Source organism: Fonsecaea pedrosoi (genome assembly GCF_000835455.1).
Source record: "Fonsecaea pedrosoi CBS 271.37 unplaced genomic scaffold supercont1.5, whole genome shotgun sequence".
Lineage (NCBI taxonomy): Eukaryota > Fungi > Ascomycota > Eurotiomycetes > Chaetothyriales > Herpotrichiellaceae > Fonsecaea > Fonsecaea pedrosoi.
The window spans coordinates 1,014,091-1,034,704 of record NW_013550611.1 but is presented as its reverse complement, the minus strand read 5'-3'; the positions used below and the strand labels follow the sequence as shown (position 1 = coordinate 1,034,704).

At 54.2% G+C, this 20,614-nt stretch overlaps 6 protein-coding genes across 6 annotated transcripts; 2 read left to right on the top strand and 4 right to left on the bottom strand.

Moving 5' to 3' along the window:
- Positions 1–772: 772 nt before the first annotated feature.
- Positions 773–2,182, bottom strand: Z517_07848 (uncharacterized protein; the record flags this gene model as incomplete). Its single annotated transcript, XM_013426369.1, has 1 exon — positions 773–2,182. The coding sequence occupies one exon, from the start codon at positions 2,180–2,182 to the stop codon at positions 773–775; it is 1,410 nt and encodes a 469-aa protein (XP_013281823.1).
- A 6,244-nt stretch (positions 2,183–8,426) lies between these two features.
- On the top strand, positions 8,427–10,015 carry Z517_07847 (uncharacterized protein; the record flags this gene model as incomplete). Its single annotated transcript, XM_013426368.1, has 2 exons — positions 8,427–9,420; positions 9,513–10,015. The coding sequence occupies 2 exons, from the start codon at positions 8,427–8,429 to the stop codon at positions 10,013–10,015; spliced, it is 1,497 nt and encodes a 498-aa protein (XP_013281822.1).
- Positions 10,016–10,609: 594 nt separating this feature from the next.
- Positions 10,610–13,021, bottom strand: Z517_07846 (uncharacterized protein; the record flags this gene model as incomplete). The annotated part of the gene is made up of 3 exons (XM_013426367.1): positions 10,610–11,777; positions 11,839–12,758; positions 12,833–13,021. 3 exons carry the CDS (start codon positions 13,019–13,021, stop codon positions 10,610–10,612), a joined length of 2,277 nt encoding a protein of 758 aa, XP_013281821.1.
- A 493-nt stretch (positions 13,022–13,514) lies between these two features.
- Positions 13,515–15,170, top strand: Z517_07845 (uncharacterized protein; the record flags this gene model as incomplete). Its single annotated transcript, XM_013426366.1, has 1 exon — positions 13,515–15,170. One exon carries the CDS (start codon positions 13,515–13,517, stop codon positions 15,168–15,170), a length of 1,656 nt encoding a protein of 551 aa, XP_013281820.1.
- A 323-nt stretch (positions 15,171–15,493) lies between these two features.
- On the bottom strand, positions 15,494–18,251 carry Z517_07844 (uncharacterized protein; the record flags this gene model as incomplete). Its single annotated transcript, XM_013426365.1, has 7 exons — positions 15,494–15,911; positions 15,981–16,139; positions 16,224–16,439; positions 16,555–16,714; positions 16,767–16,966; positions 17,054–17,932; positions 17,980–18,251. The coding sequence occupies 7 exons, from the start codon at positions 18,249–18,251 to the stop codon at positions 15,494–15,496; spliced, it is 2,304 nt and encodes a 767-aa protein (XP_013281819.1).
- Positions 18,252–18,686: 435 nt separating this feature from the next.
- On the bottom strand, positions 18,687–20,450 carry Z517_07843 (uncharacterized protein; the record flags this gene model as incomplete). The annotated part of the gene is made up of 2 exons (XM_013426364.1): positions 18,687–20,303; positions 20,358–20,450. The coding sequence occupies 2 exons, from the start codon at positions 20,448–20,450 to the stop codon at positions 18,687–18,689; spliced, it is 1,710 nt and encodes a 569-aa protein (XP_013281818.1).
- Positions 20,451–20,614: the final 164 nt, after the last annotated feature.

The following is a 20,614-nucleotide window of genomic DNA, read 5'->3' as shown; positions in this document are numbered from 1 at the left end:
AGAAAAAAAGAAAAGTGTGTTTTGAAGACAGGTCCTACCCGGCTGGTACATTATCAGTATTTATGTTGTATTGTCATCGAAGTTTGGCATTAAGAGGACTCACGTTCGAACCGGGGTTGCCGGAAGATAATTCAGCGATGATGGCGAACACGAGTGTCCATCATCAGATCAAAATCCGGAGTGATCACCACTACACTATAGAACCGTGTGGAAATCGAGATGATTTTCTTGCAAATTTTGGGGATTGTAAAATATATATATTTACAAAGGATGTGGGGCGCGGTGGCGCCCGGGCATGTCCGCCCTGCCGCCTTGTCGACATCCTCCCCCGCTAGGTATTAGTAGATGCTCACTGCTCAGCCTTTTTCGATGCTTTTGCGTGAGTAATGAATGAATGACGTCTACATTGAGGGTGTGACGGACTCATGTTTTATGGATTTGGTTCATTCGGTTATTAATACATACAATGAATTGGCACAATGACATTAGACTCCGTTCGTTCTACGAAATAGCCCAGCCAAAGCAACGAGCTACCTCAGAAGCGAAGGTTCGTCAGTGAGAAGAGATGATTGACATATTGATGCCAACTTAGGAACAGAATTCGACGGTATGCTCTAGACTTGCTATCTTCTGAGCGACGGATATCCAGTCCTGCCTGTGAAAGATGGTGCTCCGGATAATCATGTTTGCCTCGCGTTGTAGAGCAGATTCGGCCCATAACGACGGAAAGGGGAGGAAAGGGAAAGATACCGGTCTTATTAAAATGTATATACTATGCTGATTCTTGTGGAAGTGGATGCTCCAGCTCTTTGCTAGTGGATGTGTTACCTTGTACCCGCAGGTAACACCCCAGAGCCTCCAGGAGATACCTCTCTCGGTATCTCAACTGTACAGGACCCCTTTCTTGCATGTGTAACCTTGCGATCTCTATTACCAGTGGCAAATGCTTCTGGTCTAGCTCCCGGAATGTTTGTTCGTGAATAGTAAGATCTCCTTTTGATGCTTGCAATAGAGCTGCAGATAGCCGTCGGTCCCGCATGACGCGGACACAGAAGCTTTCGAAAACGTCGATGGATATCATGAAATGGATGATCGAGACGATCGATGTGAAATCATGAGTCGTGTCCCCTTTGGGTGAATTTGACGGCTTCCGGTTGCCCAGATAATTGCTCATTGCATCGACCCCTTCCAACTCCCTGGTCAGCGATTGTTGGTCGATTTCGACAATTTTGGCAGCTATAGGTCGTTCGTATCCGATTTGGTGCCGCCACATCCAGTTGCAGTAGATGTTGGACACAATGCAAGGGACCAGGATGATATAACCCCACCACATCGTGGCAGTTATAAGACCTCCTGCGCCCGCCGCAAGACCCGTGATTGCAAGCACCAACGCATGAGTCTGTACTTGGCGCGTGCGGCGCCGCAGCAACTGTTTGGCGACATCTGATTGTAATTTGACGAGACCTGCAGAGCGATGTCGATATGCCCGTATTGAAACGTAGGTGGACCATCCTGCATTGATAAGGCCGTAGAGTGCTCCTGCGGCGTTGCCGATGTACCCTGAGAGCAGATTGCTGGCGGCAAAGACGGAAGGATTGGCTCCGCCAATAGCCATATAAGTACCAATGCTGACCAGAAGAGCACCGAATCCCAATAGCACATCCACGATGAGCCGGTCTAGTAGCTCAGTGCCACTTTCACGGAAGTTGACACCCAGCAAGGCTTCCACACTCCGCAAGCAAGCCTTGTTGTTGCGACATCGCGCTCGTTCTCGCTTCAGATGTAACCTCTCCTCCCTCAAGACTTTTATGTTGCGCCAGCTGAGTATGATATCCCGAAACGCAAACAGGGAGGTCACCAGGGCCAATGTTGCTCCCAGTGCCATGAGGACAGCGACCCATTTCTTTACCGGGATTTCGTTCCAGACATTAGCAGCGAAGTCTCCTGCATTTCCTAGCTCAAGAAATCCAACCCCAGCGAGTAAACTGTTTCGCAACCGGCCTGGGTGCAATGGTCTATAGCGACCGCGTCGTTCGGTTAAGGTAACCCAATCTGATGCCGGAAGAATTATCTCTGTGTCGCGGCCTGATTGACAATTGGCGCCCTGTGTAATATCTCCGGGGGTTTTCTTTTGGCCTTCTTCCACTTTGTTGTTTCTTGCCGCATTTTCAGTGGTGGCCATCAGGGTCCGAATATGCGACTCATCCGTTGATTTGTTTCGGAGGGTAAATCCTGAGAGTGAGGTTCAACGAAGCAACTGTGGTGAAGTAAAGGCTCTGCGGATATGCCGCTGGAACACAGCAGTGTCGACATGAGAGGTTTCGAGGCTTTGAAGTAAATCATGCTGTCCACGCGTTAAAAAAAAAGTCAACTATGATCAAAGTCGCTCAGGTATCTAATAATAGTTTTGCATTCGACATATGACCCGCCAAGAGTGGCAACGTTGCAATGACCTGATCTTGCCGGCGGTCCATCCGGGTGGAACAGCGTCATTCTTCCAGCATTGTTGAAACTTACCTGGAGGGTGATAGACTCAGCGTATAGGAAGCAGCTGAAACTACTCTTTTGTTCTAGAACCATGGCACCTATATTTAACCCTCATTATTGTCTACACCCAGTATCAACTAACTATCCTTATTGACCAGGGGCCAAGAGCCGAAGGCTGCGACTCCCCATCCCGCCGCCGAATCTCACGCAATACCGAGTGACTAACAAGCGCATGTGCATTCGCTTCCTCCTGCACAACTTCATCATCTGGAGTTCGCCAGGAATTGGGAATTCTGCAGCCGCGTCACCCCCGATCGGGACGAGGATGATGCCGCCCTGTGCTCAACTTTCGATCCCACCCTCTCGTCGTCCCTCTTCTCACCTACAATGACCCTCGACGCCCCGACGCCTCCGACGCTTTTTCTTTCTTTCTGTAGTCGTGTGTCTCTTTTAGTGTCGAGTCCAAAGAGTCAGGTTTACAGTGGCGAGCAAAAATCCAAAAAATTGGCAGTTTTGCCGAGGGCATATCGTTGCAATGGCGAGTAGTTCCGCCTACAGCGTAAAAAGCGGTGTGTAAAGAACAGGTCGCCATGCAATAAGTACAGCGTCCTATAATTCATCTATAGGCTTGATAGATAGCTCGTTACTGTATCTCCACGTAAATAGCCTTTTGTAACGCGGTAGTAATGCCTTTAGGCGGTTCACACCTTCGAAAGGCCTAGGTTATTAGGACCACTATAAGCGCCCAATTAGCCCTTGGAATGCGCCCAATCGACGTCTCGCGAGTGAATAACGTCTCTCCTTCCTTCGTTACTCAATAGCGGCACCGAGACGAGGAGGAATCGCTTAGTTTAGAGCCAGGAGGCGTAGTACGAGGCCGTCCTAGGGCAATCCATTCCGCCGCCATAACTACTATCGACTAATTCATTTAGGATTTCCTAACGGCGTAGAGGGACGAGGTCTACGATCTCCTTAAGGAAGAGTTTAATATAGAGGTCCATCCTACGACCGTAGGTAGGATCCTAAAAAGGCTGGGCCTTATACGTAAGAGGGTAAATAAGATTAATATTCGGCGTGATGAATCGCTAGTTATAGCGTTCCTAGCTAACATAACCTAGTACTTAGTTGAATAACTCGTCTACCTTAACGAGAGTACCGTAAACGAGAGGACTAGCGATCGTAAATATAGCTGGTTACCACGAGGAGTACCCTATCGAGTGAGGGCTTCTAATAGGCGGAGTATTCGCTGGAGTATCCTCCCAGCGCTCACGATCGATGGGTAGCTCGATTATGAGATCTTTTAGGGTTCCTTTAACGGAGAGAGATTCCTAGCCTTCGTCGAGAGGCTGTTAGGATAGATGAACGCGTTTCCAGCATCTCGATCGGTATTGATATTAGATAATGCATTGATCTACTACGGCGAACGGATACAGGCTCTTTACCAGTAACATGGCGTAGTTCTCGCCTACCTACCTCCCTATTCGCCGCATCTGAACCCGATTGAGATGGCCTTTCATAAATTAAAGGAGTGGATGAGGAAGAATCGCGAGATTAGATATGAATATGAAGAGTAATTCGAGGTCTTCCTCTACCTAGTAATGTAGGTAGTCTATCCTGCGAGGACAGCGAGGAACTACTTTAGAACCTATGGCTATAGACTATCTACTAGGACTAGGTAGGAGGAACGCGAAGATTAAGAGGAACTAGTCCTGTTGGTAGGAATCGAGGGTTAGGCGTAAGTATAACTATCGTAGATAGCGAGGTTAATCAGTGTATAAACTTAGTATTACTAGGCTAGGTCGTTTCCTATAGAAACCTCGTTTACAGTAAAATTAGGTGAGTAAAAGCTTACCTAGGAAATAGCTTAGACCTCGCGCTATAGCCTACTACTTAATCGATCGCTCTAAATACACTATTTCCTGCCTTTTAGCGACGTTGTAATAACTTTACTTAGCGCCGTTCCGAGGCCGTTACTTTATAGGTAATCCTATAATCGCCGGCGGCACTACCTGTTACGCTAGTAACGCGGTATCCTATTCGAATAATAATAATAATAGAGGTCTTAAGGCTTAAGGCTAAGGTCGCTGGTGGCCACTATAGAAGGCTCTTCTAGCTGTAATTCCTCGTTTACGAAGATCTTAAGGTTCTTCTTAATCTTTACGACGAATCTACTACGGATTTCTATACGTTCCTAGCCTAAATCTATGATTATTCGAAGGTCTAAGAAACCCTAGCCCTCGCCCTATAGAATGCCCTTAATCTCGCCGAATTCGGCCGTATAGTTAGGATAGCGCCTACCGAGCTAGTTAAGGTAGATGGCTACGTTATTATCGTCATCGCTAGGCCGGAAAGGTAGGCTAGATTACTCTTCGCGCTCGGATCTCGCTATAGCGGCCGCGGTACCTTCACTACCCTAGAAAAACTGGATGTAAACGCCGCTACTACTAGTAGCGATTTACGCGCTATTCGAGGCCGCCTTACCGGCCTTCTTATTTATGTAGTTAGCCTTATCTTTTATAAGTCTTAGGAGTAACGATCCTAGTATCTCTTCAGCTATTACGGTGCGATTTCGGATCGATTTAAACTATAAGCTAATCGATGGGGTATCTAGGCGGAGGTGGCCCTCTTCTATAGGTAGGTAGGTTCTACCGTAATTAGGATATCGATCGCTCGGGTACATCTACCTAGCGGCTAACTCGTATACCTAGATATCGCCGGTAGCGACGTTTAGTAGTTCCTCCGCCGCGATCGATTAGCGCTGACGCTGAGTAGCGCTTAGTCTCGTTCGCTCCTTATTACGCCGACGCCTAGCCTGTATTAAGTCCTGTAGCCGTGGTGGCGTAACTAGCCTAGCCTCGAACTTGATAGTTAGAGTAATCTAGATAGTGTACTTCTGTCGCCGTAGTTCCTGTAAGGTCTTCTACCATTACCTCGCGAACTTCTCGAAATCTCTGTCGTCTTTATAGGTGAATTAGAATAGCCTCTTATTCGAAATCATGAGGACTAGTTTACTACTAAGGATAGGAGGTATTAGATGAAATTAGTTAGGTAGAAACTTCGCTTTTAGGCGTCGTTGGTAGGCGTAAGTAAGAAGGTCGATATTAAATAGCTCTATTCCATCGTCCTCTGTAGAGAGTTCTAAGGACCTTCCTACTATTATAGAGGTGGCGATTTTGAATGTAACTTTACTCATTTCGAAGGGTTCCATCGCTGGAGAGTCTATTTATCTTGTTCCTAAGGTCCTTTTATGGCGTTTATGTTGTTCTGTAGCCTCTAGTTAATGAGAGGGCGGAGGAATAGATCCATCTATACTACTACTCCGAGGCCGCTTCGCCTGGCTACTAGCGCCGATTATCGAGTCATTCTGGCTATCTAGATCGTCCGATAGGTCTAAACTATCGTCTTCATTAAGGATTTAAGACGTGAATAGCCATTGCGAGTTCTGCGAAGTGTGGAATCGCTGTACAGCGCTTTCCTTGAGCGCCGCGCGAGCGATCGATCTCGCCTCGTCAGGTGTAAGTCTACCGAATGTAGGTATAGATTCGCGCGCCGCCGCGGCCCTCGTAGCGCTAGGAATAGGCGATCGCGCCTAGGTTGAGTCGCGCGAGTTGTTGAACGTCAGCCTGATGCGCTGACTAGGTCTCTTAGGGTTTTCTGTCGTGCTAGGACTAACGGAAATGACAGTTATAGACCTGGGTAGTACTGGAGTGGCCTCTACCAGCTCCCGAGAGGTCGGAGATAGTGGCCTTGAGGGCGTTGGCGTTGCTATAGGCCGATTTGCTCTCGTTGGCGCGGCTGAGGCGCGTGCTTCCAGGAGGCGGCGAGAAGGTGTCGGTTCACGGCGAGGTCGCGTAGACATACTAACATACTCTTGTGTACTATAGGATAGCTATTTACTATGTAAATTATGCTGTTCTAAAGTGCGTAGACCTACACCGCCATATGCGCATATGGCGGTGTAACTCTTGTTGTGCCCTCGGCAAAACTGCCAATTTTTTGGATTTTTGCTCGCCACTGTAGCGTCTAGACCTGTCCAATGCATAGAAAGTGGTCGTGACCTTGGAAGGATGGGGCACGTAAGCGATATGCAATTCCTCGAGACATGGCCGTGCCTTCACTCTGCCTGGCTCGCTTTCTCAAAAGGCACAAGAATCAGCTGAGAAAAATTCCAGATGATGGCAAGAGATCTTCTTCCGAACTACGAAGCAACAAGATGGTCTCCCCGAGACAGGAGAGACTATGTGTGATGGGTGTCAATCAAAGCTTGAGAATTCGACCACATCTGACGAAGCTGGAAGGTCCCTCGACGAGGCACCAAAGAGGACAAGTCCAGGATCCTCCGTCCAACATCGCATCGACGGATATGTCTTGTTTCCAAGGGAAATTGGAAATTTCTTTTCGTCAAGGTCTACATTTCCTTCATCTAGATGAAAACACTGCGGGACATTGAGCAAAGCTTCCGTAATGTCGCTGATTGAGTGGCGGTTGGTGTTCTGAGACAACCGTACCCTGCTCTTCAATGGATAGCAAAGAAATCTCAGTCTCATGAACGTTGTGGATGTTTAGGACCAATGCCAGAGATAATGCAACAATTTAGACGTGTGGGCTTCTCCTGGTGCGAGTTCAAGATCACAGTGGCGGACAATCCACCTAAGAAAGGATATGTTGACGCGTTGACGTACACAAGACGTCTCCGATAGATGGTAGTCCAACGCAAGTCGAAGGCCTCAAACTACCAGCGAGTGACCTAGATATTCGGGGGACTTCGAACCATGAGAAGAATCTTTCATTAACCCACCCTGGAATGGCATCCATCAGCCTTTCAATCCCAGGACGTCCTCTACTTTCCGCCACTAACTGCATCGTCGAGGAGTGGTTCCGCCTGAGGTTCCTCACAAGACGGCCAGCTCTCAGTGGGATCGGGCTCTGTTTGAAAGGGTCGTGGTAATAGGGCTGAGCGCACTTCCAGATCCGTTAATTCATCCTTGACCTAGCGCAATCGGCCCAGCAGAAGTGCTAAGCTATACAAACCCCAGTCAGATTCTCTCCTGATTTGAGTTTTCCAAATGGGTGATACCATTCTTGGTGACCCTGCTCCTCTGAGATTGTGGACCGACCAAACATATCAAGCTCAATACACCTTTGCCAGATCAGAAGTCGAGTTCACAGTCCTGTAGGATTTCATTCAGCAGTCTGGCGGGACAGAATGAGAGTCCGAATCTCTCAGCAGGCCAGGCAAGCCATCTTCGGATTCTAGCACATCTCCAGTAGCAACGGTGTCGCCGCCCACTCTCTCTCCGAACAATGCGGCGTGATGGCAGACTTGATTTTCCGCGGAAGTTTGTTTTGGGAAAGGCAGTGAACGGAGTCTAGTCTGTAGCTCACTGGGCACTGGACCGCTTTCCCGAGAACTAGAATAGGAATTCCGTGGAGCATGTGCCGTCAGCGGTGAAAGATGACACCAGGACGCTCATCCCCGTGGGGGGGAGGGGGCTGCAGCTTCGGCAACCCATCCGATTGCTCTACCAGATCATGGGAACCGGGGGGGAGAGGTGGGTCCATCTTTGCACCCCGGCCGTGTCTATGATCTTTTCTTGCGGAGAAAGGAGTCGAGCCACAACCTCCGTACCATACTTGTAGGTCAAACAGGTCCTGATCTGGGGAGGCTTGAGTATAAGTTCATGTTCATCTCCAACCCCACATATTCGAAAAGCAGCATTGGGATTGACCCAGGAGGAGCAAATCCTTCCTCCATGTGGCCACGTTTGTCACTCATTACCACGACTTTCCCAAATAACCCCTACAAACGGTGAAAACATGGAAGCTGGCGTGGAGGGCCCCTCGCATGAGGTTCATCACCTTGAGGTCTATACTTCCTTTCTGAATATCATCGTAAGTACCATGATTTCTCCTCCCCCCCCCTTCTTCCCTCGCCGGGAATGTCACGGTGCAAGGCTGACGTCGATGACCCAACAAAGGTTGTTCTAGGTATCGCGCTGGCGACGTCAATCTATGGCTATGCCTCCAATGTCATGGCCGGCTCCTTCGCCCAGCCGACCTTTATCGCAAAGTTCCTGCCGGCGGACAAGGCTGCGGCGTATCAGGGCGCGTTGGTCGGCATCTACTATGGCGGCGCCTTCATCGGCTCATTTCTGCAACAGCCGATTTCCGACCGCTACGGGCGCCGCGTCGCCATGGGAATGGGATCCTTGATCGTCTGCATCTCGGGCGCGCTGTGTGCGGCCAGCTACCACCTGCCCATGTTGTTGGTGTTTCGCTTCATGACCGGGATTGGCGGCGCCATGGTGCTGACTGTCTCTCCTCAATTCATCGGCGAGCTGTCGCCGCCCCATTCCCGCGGCTGGCTGGTGTCCCTGAACGTGGTCGGCCAGGATCTGGGTTACGTCACCTCGGCCGCGACCGCGTTCGGCTTCAGCTGGGTCACGGAGCTAGTCCAGTGGCGGCTGAACTTCATCCTCATGTCCATCTTTGCGCTCTTCATCACCGGCCTGATGTATTTCATCCCCGAGTCGCCCAGGTGGCTGGTGCAGAAGGAACGGTACGAGGACGCGCTCGCGGTGCTCAAAAGGGTCCACAGCCACTCGAGCGACGTCCACTTCACCCTGGCCAAGGCCGAGATGATACAGATCCGCGAGCAGGTCAGCCTCGAGAACAAGTTGCCCCGCGGATACCTCCATATCTGGCGGACCCCGGCACTCCGCCGGAGGGCTCTGTCCACTGTCCTGGTCTGGATCACCGCCATGTCCACCGGGATCCTGGTGCTCGCCAACTACATCCCTATTTTGTTCGGCGGTCTAGGCTACGGTTTCCGCCTGCAACTGGGCTTGAGCGTGGCCTGGCTCGGGGCTGTCTTATTCGGTGCCATCAGCGGCGGCATCGTGGCCGACAGCGTCGGTCGCGTTCGCTTGATGGGTAAGCGATTCCTCTGGCATTTCTCTCTCTCTCTCTCTCTCCCTCCCAACGTCCAAAGTTCCCTTACTGACGGTCTACTTCTCTCTGACTAGCCGGCGGTGCCTACACCTGCGCCTTCTGCCTGGCCATGGAAGCCGTGGTCGCGGCGAAATGGATTCCAGCCAACGACATCGCTGGCCTGCGCACGGGGGTGGCCTTTTTCTTCCTGTTTGGTTTCTTCTACAACTTCTGGATGGACCCCTCGTGCTTCGTCTACACATCCGAGATTTGGCCCAGCCACCTGCGGACCGAGGGCGTCAGCTTGGCAATGGCCACCTACTTTGGCGCGACCATCGCGTGGGCTTCCCCCGCCAGCACCGGATTCCAGAACATCGGTTACAAGTACTACCTCATCCTCATCTCTGTTGGCGTCGTGTGTGGTACGCTCTGTCTGCTAGTCCTGCCCGAGACCAAGGGCCTGTCGCTGGAGGAAATCGGCGAGCTATTCGGCGAGGAGCCCGTGGTGCGTCTCCGAGACATGGACGTCGACAACCTGGACTCGACCCTGGCCAAAACCGAGCAGACACAGGTCGTCCATGCCGAGCACAAGGTCTGAGAGCTCATCTGAGGCGTGAGATGGCGTACAGTCGGGGTTGCAAAAGAGGGAAAAGACCTTGCGTCGGCCAGGTTGCATGCCGGGTGGTTCATGGGTTTCTGGATCTGGGCCATCATCTACACGGAGATGGAAGTTAGGTAGCACTTTATCAGGACCACTCAAAGTCCACGAAGGACGCTCTGCCTTTGAGACCATACCCGTTCTCTCGCATGACTTCCGAGTCTTTTCCCGTCTTTTTTTCTCCTTGTTACATATGAGCGCAGCTCGCAAGCGCCCAGGGAATGTCCGACAGCACTGCACCCATGGGCAGAGCATTACGTTCTGTTCGAGTCTGCTCACATCAGCTTCGGGACTGTCGTTGATGGTATTCAGCACAGCCCCGTCATATCACGCGCCACGTATACAAAAGACAAGCTTTGAAAATGCCCGTCACTTCTTAAATTCCTCACGTCAAATACTCATTCCCACTCCTTGTTCTTACAGGAGCTTCAGTGGGAGCAATTGTATGGACTATACATGATGCCAATCTTCTATATCGGGACACTGCCTCCGGAAGCCACAATACGACGGCCCGTACTGGTCGTTGCCATCTAACTAACACTTGCTTCCTGTTGTTGCCCTTATTTTCGCCGGCCTTGCTGCATCCGTTCCGGCTGCAACGCTGCGTCTCTTGCCACATACACCCGACGCAGTGTCGGGCTCTTTCTTGACCACAATGTTAAAGTCCAGCCATCCCACCCCTGTCTGGCCGCGATTCGTCCTGGCCCTGCACATGGCGCGTGGAAGATGCGTTTCCCGGCCATCCTGGTCAAGGAGGCGCAGGCCAACTTGCCCGATCATCTCGCATTCGATCACCAGGTCGCCGGGTTCAATCCGCAGGGTGAGATGGCTGGGGGCGCCGGTGTCTGCGGGGTCAAACTCGTTGACGACACTCGTGATCTCTGTGAGCTTGCCGTTCTCCTGTATGGCGCCGCACGCGCCGCTACTCTCGCGACCCCTGCCCAAGGCAATAGTGAAGACGTCCATGCCGTCTGAAAAGTGGAGACCCGACCACACCCAGTCGGCGACCCACCAATTCCGGACCCCCCAACTGTGGTTGCGCTCTCCCGGGGCGTTCTGCACGCTGAGACACTCAGCCCCGATCTTGACGGTGCCGGAAACGCGACAGGGAAATTCGTAACGGGTCAGGCCCCGCTTTTGATATGGGATGCCGGCAGTGTCCCAGACGAGATCGACCACCACATCATCCACGTCTACGCCCGTTCCCCCATGGAACGGGGCTGACGGGTCGGAGAAGGCGGCACCCGTGCCTCGGACCGTGAGGGCGAATCTCTTCAACGGGTCCAGACACCGACTCTCAACGGTGAATCGGTCGGTCCAGAGCGTTTGCGTGGTCACATCGGATGTGGGAAGAGCAGCGTCCATGTTGACAAACACGATCGGATCTTTGTTGCGCCGCAGGATTCCGCCAAAGAAAGTGCCGGTCTGTTGGTTGGGCAACCGTCCCAGTCGACCATAAAACCCCAACTCCCCGTCGCTTGAGACACAGTCAAAATACCAACTCTCGCTCCACATGGGACCGGAGCCATCGGGCGGGATTTGCTGACTTTCATCGCCGACGGTCGCCGATATTGAGGAGGTGTGAGGTCTTACCAACGAGGTGGCATCCATGTCCAGGGCATGTTGTGCTTGTCTCGGGACCAACGTGTTGAAGAAGGCTTTGATGTGATCTGTCGGCTCTTCGATGGCGGCGGCAGGGATGCTGCCGTGACGGAATTAGCAAGAGTGGCAAAGATCAGTCGGGGTGATGCGACAAGACTTACTGTTGGGCGAGGCCATAAATCGCGGCCAACCGATACTGTGTCCAAGCATGATCCCAGGTCATCTTGACTTTACTCAGACGATTCATCTCGTCGAGATAGACACGCACCAGATCCTTTTCCCATCTGCGTCGGTCTTCCACGGTCAAGCCGTTACCCAGGAAGTAGGCCACATCTCTCAATGGTGAGGCCCAGCTGACGCCTCCCCAGTCGATCACCGCAGCTCGACGATCACCTCGAGGCAGAAAAATGATATTGTCGAGACGGTAGTCTGCATGGAAGAGAGAGAAGGGGGGGTCGCGTGTCGCCCACCAGGCGTCGAGGTTTTGGTCCATCCAATCCAGGAGTCGATCGTGCTCCGGCTCCAGTTTGTATTTGGCGCGAAAGGCGGGCAGGGACTCGCTGAAGAGATTTTGGTCTAGTGCTGGTGGCGCCAAAAGCCACTCGTCGCCCTTCCGGGGGGAGGTTCCCAGCAACGGCGCTTGGAACATGGCCAGCGTCTTGAGAGCCAGAGCTGCGTGCTCGTAGTCGGTCCCTAAGATCTGGTTGACGCTGTAGCTGCCATGGATGGAAAGATTTTCCAGAACAATGGTGAACCAGGCATCTTTGTCGACGACGGCGCCGTAGCAGAGGGGCAGCGCAGCCGCCAGAAGATCGCCAAAGTGCCGATAAAAGATGGCTTCACGGAGGTAGTGGCCGAATTTCAGCCCCAGGCCACGAATGGCAGCGTCGTCCTTTGCAAACTTGACCACGACCGATTGCGGACGATGTGGTTGATCGGCCTCGTGAAAGTCGACGCGAACGGTGTTGCTCATATGACCCTGGCCAATGTGGTTGACCAGGAATCCATCCTCTGCAAGATTGCGACCGAGAAAGGACCCCAACCAGGCGCTGGTGAGATCTTCGGGTCTCTTGAGAGGTATCTGCTCGACTGGAGCGTCAGGTGTGAACTCCGGATTCAAAAGGACTAGATTGGGAAGGCTGGGGAATGGAATACAATGGCGGCGCCATTGAGCAGGCAATGGTCTTCTTCTTCCCCTTTCTCTTTCACTTCTTCTTCTTCTTCTGGTGCCGTAAGGCCAGTGTTTGCTCCATTGATCAAGACTGACTTGGACACAGTCCCTCCGGCCAATAAGTCGTTCAGTCCTGGTGGCATGGGCGCCGAGTGCGGTATCGCGATTGTCATTGTGGGAGATGGGATGGTCGAGAACCTGACGCGAGCGCTCGTCCCCCAGCACCAGGAGGTTTCGTTCCCTTTGCGGCCGTCCTCACACCCGCAACCTGCGTGACGATACTTGAGGCCATTCGAAATTGCCCAGCGCCCAGACCGAGGCTCTGAACGTGACCCGGAGCATGGAAATATGTCTTCAGACGGTGCGCATTTCCGACAGTGAAGCTTGACCGCACGCGCCGAGCAAGAACTCCGCGGGGCTGCGACATGGTATCCAGCGGGAGTTGGACCAAAAGAAGACAGCCGTGGAAGTTGGACATGCCCGAGCCAAGGAATGCCTTGGTGGGGAAGGAAATATTGTCCATGTGGTCACACTCATCCACCTCCCCGCTTCCCCGGAGCCTTGCAAGGCGCCTGAATGGTTCAAAGTCGGCTCTTTTGTTCATGCTGCCTACACTTCAGTCACACATAGATCGCTCAGGACGGGTTGCAACCAAGAATCGCAGCCATGACAACGAACGGTTCCACGGCTCCAAACGGCGAAAGCCACGTCGAAGAGTTCGACGTCGTGGTCGTCGGTGCCGGATTTGGTGGCATCTACCTGCTGTACCACCTCCGTCGACTGGGGTACAAGATCAAAGTGCTGGAGGCGGGAAAAGACCTGGGAGGTGTGTGGTGGGCAAACTCGTACCCGGGAGCCCGCGTCGACACGTACTGGCCACTGTACGAGTTCTCGGCCAAGGAGCTCTGGGAGGGATGGACCTGGACCGAACGATTCCCTGGCCGCGACGAGTTGTGTCGGTATTTCGCCCACGTCGACGAAAAGTGGGACATCAAGAAGGACATCACCTTCGAACAGACCGTGACTAAAGCCCATTACGACCAGGACCAGAATCAGTGGACCGTCGTCACGCACACGGGCTACGTCGCAAAAAGCCAGTTCCTCCTTCTGGCGACCGGATTTGCCGCAAAGCATTATGTGCCGCCACTCAAAGGTCTCGAATCGTTTCAGGGTGTCTGCCACCACACGGCCCTCTGGCCGAAGGAGGGCCTCGACCTGGAAGGGAAGAGAGTGGGCATCATCGGGACCGGAGCCAGTGGCGTCCAGGTCATTCAGGAGATTGGCCCTGTGGTGAAGCACCTCACCGTGTTTCAGCGAACGGCCAACAACGCCTTGCCGATGAGACAGGAGCGTTACGACGAAGGCGCCATCCAAGTACAAGAGCAGATGAAGCAAGGCTACGAAGATCTGTTTAACAAGGTCATGTCGACCTACGCGGGATGGGATTATGACGGGCTCGATAAGGATTCGAGCGACGCGACGCCTGAAGAACGGGTCGCCCACCTCGAGTCCCTCTGGGCCAAGGGAGGGTTCCACATGTGGCTGGGCAACTACAGGGACCTCTTGCTCAATGCCGATTTTAACAATTCCGTCTACGGATTCTGGCGTGACAAGGTGCGCGAAAGGCTGGTCAACGTCGATCCCAACACGGTCGAGAGTCTGGCACCGTGGGAGCCGGAAAATCCCTTCGGGACCAAACGGCCGTCCCTGGAGCAAAACTACTACGAGGTCTACACCCAACCGAATGTGAACCTCTACAATCTCAGAAAGACAAGGATAGCGGAGATCACCCCCCACGGCGTCAAGATGGAGTCGGGCGAGCACATCGAGCTAGACGTGCTTATCCTCGCCACCGGGTTCGACGCCGTCACGGGCAGTCTGCTCAAGATCGATCTCCAGGGCGTGGACGGAGTCAAGCTGTCGGATAAGTGGGCGCGCGGGGCGTACACCTCGTTCGGGATGGCCACGGCCGGGTTTCCCAACATGTTCTTCATGTACGGACCGCAGGGGCCGACGGCGTTCGCCATCGGCCCTCGCATCGCAGAGGCACAGGGTGACTGGATCATCTCGTGCCTGGAGGATTTGAAGCGTCGTCACGGGCGGCGGATCGAAGCCCTTGCGGCTGCCGAGACGGAATGGCGGCGGGAGACCAACGACCTCGCCAACAAGAGCCTCCTCTGCAAGGCCAACACGTGGTATATGGGCTCGAACATCCCGGGGAAGCCGCGCGAGGCCCTAAATTACATGGGCGGCATGCCCCGGTACATCCAGCTCATCAAGGCTTGTGCCGCAAATGGTTACCAAGGTTTTGTGGTCAGTTGAGAGGGGCGAGATGGGCCACAAGTGTTTCAGAGCGTTGTATATACCATCCATTTTCAAAGAAAGAAAGGGTGATTGCTTAACTATTAGTTGTGGAAATACCCATCCAAAGCATATCTCGGGAGACAGGGTCAGGAATACATTTGAATAGATGATACAAAAAAAGACTTTGGCCACCAGACACCGACAACGTACATGATTTCAACTAACAGCGTGCGCTCTCTTTCGTGAAGAGTATTCTGATCTTTGTTTTTGTTCGCCTTATCTCCGCGCTGGTGTCGCGGCCAAACTGAAACTTTCGCTTCCAGCCGGGTCGACCAGAGATATCAGCCAGACCGCAATTTCTTTGCCGTCGGATTCGTCGAGGCGGCGTACTGCCAGTTCTGCCGCAGGGACAAGAGGACGTCCAACGCCCTCAGGGCGCTCTTGTACGTCTGGCCCATCTCGCCCAGCGCCTGGATGCAGGTGGAAAAGTAGCCCTGCGCCTCGGCATTTTCCACCCCGGCCGTGTCGGAGAGGTACAGATGGAAGACGTGGATAAGGCTGGCGGTCATGGTGACGTGCACCATGGAGCAGTGGATGCGCTGGAGGCCGTAGCGCCGACGGTAGTGGACCAGGATCCGGCAGATGTCGCGGGCACCGTTGATGCACTTGTCGAGCGAGGACGTCCGCGTCGGCGACGACCGATCCGAGGCCGAGATCTGAGGGCGGTGCAGGAGGATAGTGGCGTCGTAGTATTGGAGGCTATCAGAAAGGAAAAAAGAGTCATTTCCATCATCCGTGATTTGAAGGGGCGGGGGGTCTGATGCTTACTGCAATTCCAACACACACGGCAGATAGACGGCCGACAACGATGTCGTCTTGTCAATGGTCAAAGCCGGCGGCAACGAGCAAAACCACCGCCGAAGTTCGGACTCGCGGTCCTCCACAAACGACGTCAGGTTGGAAATGTTGTTGGGCACGCCGCAGTATCTATGAGCAGCCAAACATTTGTCAGTGAAAGGTGTTCCCGCCCACAAGGAGTGTATCAAGAGAGAGAGAGAGATGGATGTGTACAAAGTCTCGGAGATCTTGCCCATGATCATGGCCAGGCTCGCCAGGTGAACAGGAACGTGGGCGGCGACACCAAAGTCAAAGTCGGGGGGGAAAGTCATGGTGCTGAACTTGTTGGTGTAGTACGTCCACGCATACGTGCGCGAGGGAATGGGACTTGGCACGTTGTTAATGATGTTGCCCATCAACGTCGGACGCCCGCTCAGAGCACCCCACAGCCTGTGGTGTTGAGGGAAAACGATTAGTTTTTCGAGTCTTTTTTTTTTCTGTACTATCCATCCCCCACAAATGGAGCAGGAAGATTGGGAAGACCGGGGGAGACAATAGCACTCACGTGTCCAAAGTCTTGCAGGCCCAAAACAGATTGATGCGGAGGATGTTGACGTCGTCCGGATTGCCCGTCCTGCTGCTGCCTCCCGACCCGCACAGGGCGGCATATTGTTGCTGAAGGTCGAGATGGAGCCCGAGGTCGGAGACGATCTGGACCGCCATGCCTGGTTCTTTGGGTGAGAAACACGTCCCGAGCCCGCGCGCAACATGACTCACCGACGTAGATCCAACCACGGGAGTCGCGCGAATGGGCCGCCTCGAGGGCGGACAGGATGAGGAGCGCTTGCGCGGTGGCGAGCGTGGGGCTGTCGATCTCGATGTCGAGGCATGCCTTGGTGCGAAAGCCGAAGAATTCGTCAGCACTGCCCGGAATGTCGGGATGGGGGGTCGTGGTAACCATGGCGCCGATGGCATAACTAGAAGAGTCAATGGTCTGGATCTTCTCGGGGGGTGTGTGTGGCAGGAGAGCAAGGAAGGGACAAAAAGCAAAAAGTGAGACCCACACCGCGTTCTCCAGGGCTGGAGAGTACAAGTCGCTGCGTTTGCCGGACTTGAACAGCGCCCGCTCACGGAAGAAGATGTCTTGGTCGACCACGTTGACCAGGGCATTGTACCAGCTGAAGAAGAGGGTGATCAACTCGGCCTCGTACTCGGCGGCGGGGGTCCAGTGGTAGCCGGCCTTGTCGGCCGCCGCGTCGCCCAAGGTCATGACGTCGCGGATATTGGGTTTGTGCAACGACTTGGGTCCGTGATGGAGAATGTAGAGGTTGCTGGTCGAGCCAAAGTAGCGCGGATGGCCGTCTTCCGCAATCTGGAGCCGGCCCAGTCGGTTGGTCAACTGCTCCGTCACGTCGCTCGCGTCGTCGTCGGGGCTGGGAGCCGATGTCACGACGGACCACTTGCGGGCCCGATCGCCTTTGGACGGAGCGCCGACTGTACCGGCGGCGGTACCGGCGGCGGGGGGATTCATGGGTGGGGAGAGGGTGTCCTGCCGCTCGCCAGGGTACTCGCCATGCTCGGATTCGGGAAAAGAGTCGTGTTCGGGATGGCTGAACGGGAGCTCGATGTTGAAGGGACAGAGCTCTGCTGGGAGGCCGTCGCCGGGGACGACGCCTGCGAGGTCGTGGAAAGGGTCAGACGTCTCGTCGCCCTCGATCCAGCCCGGCCAGTCCTGAGTCGACGTCGAGGCCAGGGCGAGGAGGATGTCGTCGGAGACCCGGCCGTCACCGCTCGCCTCCTCTGTCAGGTCTCCAAAGTCGAGATCGACATTGAAATGCGAGAAATTTTGGTGTGGCGGCGGAGTCGAGCCCCTTGTGAAGCCTTTGACGGTCCGTGACTGGGTAGTGTTGAGCCGTTGCCTCGACGGTCCCTGAACCGGTATTCTGCGCGCGGGATTAGCAAAGAAAGAGCGTGGGACTTCTGTACTGACCTGCGGCGATCTTGAACATAGGTGCACTCGACATCATAGAGGCGGCAGTTAGAGCACTTTGGTACATCACTGCTACACTGTACGGTGGCAACTGCTGCATCAGCACAAGCGAAATAATGAGGAGAGCTGAGCTGGACCAATACCTTGACCTTTCGCCTCCGGCAATTGAGGCATGCGATCGAGTTGTTGCGCCGACCACGGGCACCGTTTCCCGGCTCCTCGACGATCACCGTGCCCGGTGGTGGTTGTGTGTTTGCCGGGCCCTCAGCCATGGACAAGCTCCCTGTGCGCGGTGGTGGGAGTCGAGCAAGATTGGTGAACGACAAAACCAGGTAATACAAAGGCAAGGAGGACGATTCAGGCCGAAAGTTGTATCAAGCGTCATTATCTGAATTTCACTCTGGTGGCGACCTGGACCGCGGGGGCCGAACTGGGGGTGGTGGAGGGGGGGGGAAAGAGGACAGTGAAGACCATGCAGGGGTGCTATGATGGGAACTGGAACCTCGAGTATGAATGGCGGGGTAGAGCTGGCTACCGGCCCACTTTTTCTATTGTGAAGCTCTGCGTGGAGTGTTCCTAGGACGTAGTACCTGGCGGTGAGACAGCCTGACAGCCCATGGAGCCCACGCCACTAGGCTATTGTAATGAAACTCTAAAGAAATTCAACATATGACCCGTGGTCCAACACCGACGGCAGCAGCCTGGCTCTATAATTTCGACGAGGTCGCCGCTCTTCGAGTCGCCGCCTCCCATTCTCTCAAGACTCTTCGGAGAATTTTGCCGTTGGCCAACTTGGGCAAGGCGTCCACGAACTGGACGCCGCCGGCCAACGCTTTGTAACTTGCCAGCCGTGCGCGGACGAAGGCTTGAACGTCTTCTTCGGTCAACATCTGTGCGGCATCTACTCCATCTCGTCGGACCACATACGCCCGCGGCACTTCTTCTTCTTGATTTTCGTCGGACAGCTTCACTCCCACCACGCCGGCATCTACAATGTTCGGGTGCGAGAGGAGGGTACTTTCCAGCTCGGCAGGGGCTACCTGAAACCCTCGGACCTTGATCAACTCCTTGGCTCGGTCCACGACGGAGAGCAAGCCCGACTTGACATCAACCTCGATTACATCTCCGGTGTGGAAGTAGCCGTCCGAGTCGAAGCTCTCGCGGGTGGCATTCTCGTTCTCGAAATACCCCTGGGTGACCGTGGGACCCTTGACGCATAACTGGCCCCGGCCACCGTTGCTGACGTCCTCGCCCTGTTCATCCACCAGCTTTAATGTGAGAGTGGGAAGGGCGGTGCCGACGGTGCCCGCGACGTCAATCTGGCCCGCCGCCGCGGCGCTTAACAGATCCGACGGCACGGTGGTAGCCACACTCGTCGTTTCGGTCATACCCCAGATCTGCGACATGGTGGCACCCTTAGCGAGCAGTGATTGAAATCGTTTCAACACCTCGGGTGAACAAGGCGCCGCGCCGGAATACCCATTCTTGACCGAGCGCAGACTATATTTATAATTTGGCGAGGCCGGATCCGAGAGGCCACTCATCACGATCCGCAGAATCATCGGCGGCACTAAAAATGCCTCGGTCACGTCGTATCGGGCGTGGTACGCGAGGAACGGCTCGAGCTCGAACCGACGCATGATGTAGCAGTGACGGCCCTCGCGGAGCTGTGAGATCAGTACGGTGGGGAGGACGCCGATGTGGAAAAAGGGCATCGACAGGACGGCTCGAAACGGGTAACGTCGGGGGTTTCTTTCGTAGAAGAGCTGATGCTCGGCTACCAGGTTGTGGTGCGAGGTCATGGCGCACTTAGGCTGCCCGGTCGTTCCTGAGGTGTAGAAGAGACATGCCGTCGTCTCGATGGCGGTCGTCCTGTCTTGGAACGTCTTCCAGGGTCGTGAACCGTGGTTCAGCAAAGTCTGCCAGCTTCGAGGTGAGTGCTGTCCCCCGTTGTCCCCCCCTATCCCGGCCGGAGCATTAAGCAAGAATACCGGCGTCGTCTTACTGCGCCCTGTGGATGACAAGGCTTTCTGCAAACTGGGTGCCGCTTCCGACTCGGTCACCACGAACCTGGGCCGGGCGAGTTTCAGCGCGTGGGCGAGCTCGTGGGAGGTGTACGTGGGATTCGTCCCCACGGACACGCCGCCACATCCCACAATCGCCAGACATATGATGGGGTAATAGATTGAATTGTAGGCGTGGATGCAGACCCGGTCGCCGACGTTCAGCCCCTCCGCGTGGAAGCCGGCGATCAGTTTCTGGACTAGATCTTTGGCTTGACGGTAGGACAGCGAGTGCGAAGGATCGGTGGCGTCGATGAAGACCTGGCGACAAACCGACCACGTCAGTCGGATCAGTGGAAATGGTCAGAGACTTACGGGACGGTCGAGGTCGTAGTCCGGCTTGCCAAAGGCGAACGACACGACATCTTGGGCAGAAAGTGCATAGTCGCCAGTGGTGGGCAGCGGCATGATGGCAGTGGCAGCCTGACAAAGAACACAGGGCTACCAAAGCATCACATGGATGGCAAGAGAAGACAATAGGGCATCAAAATAGCATCGCATGAACTGATGCTGAGTCCGCGAGAGCCGATATCCGGGGTTGTGGAGACCCTGGCCTCAGATGGAACCACTGA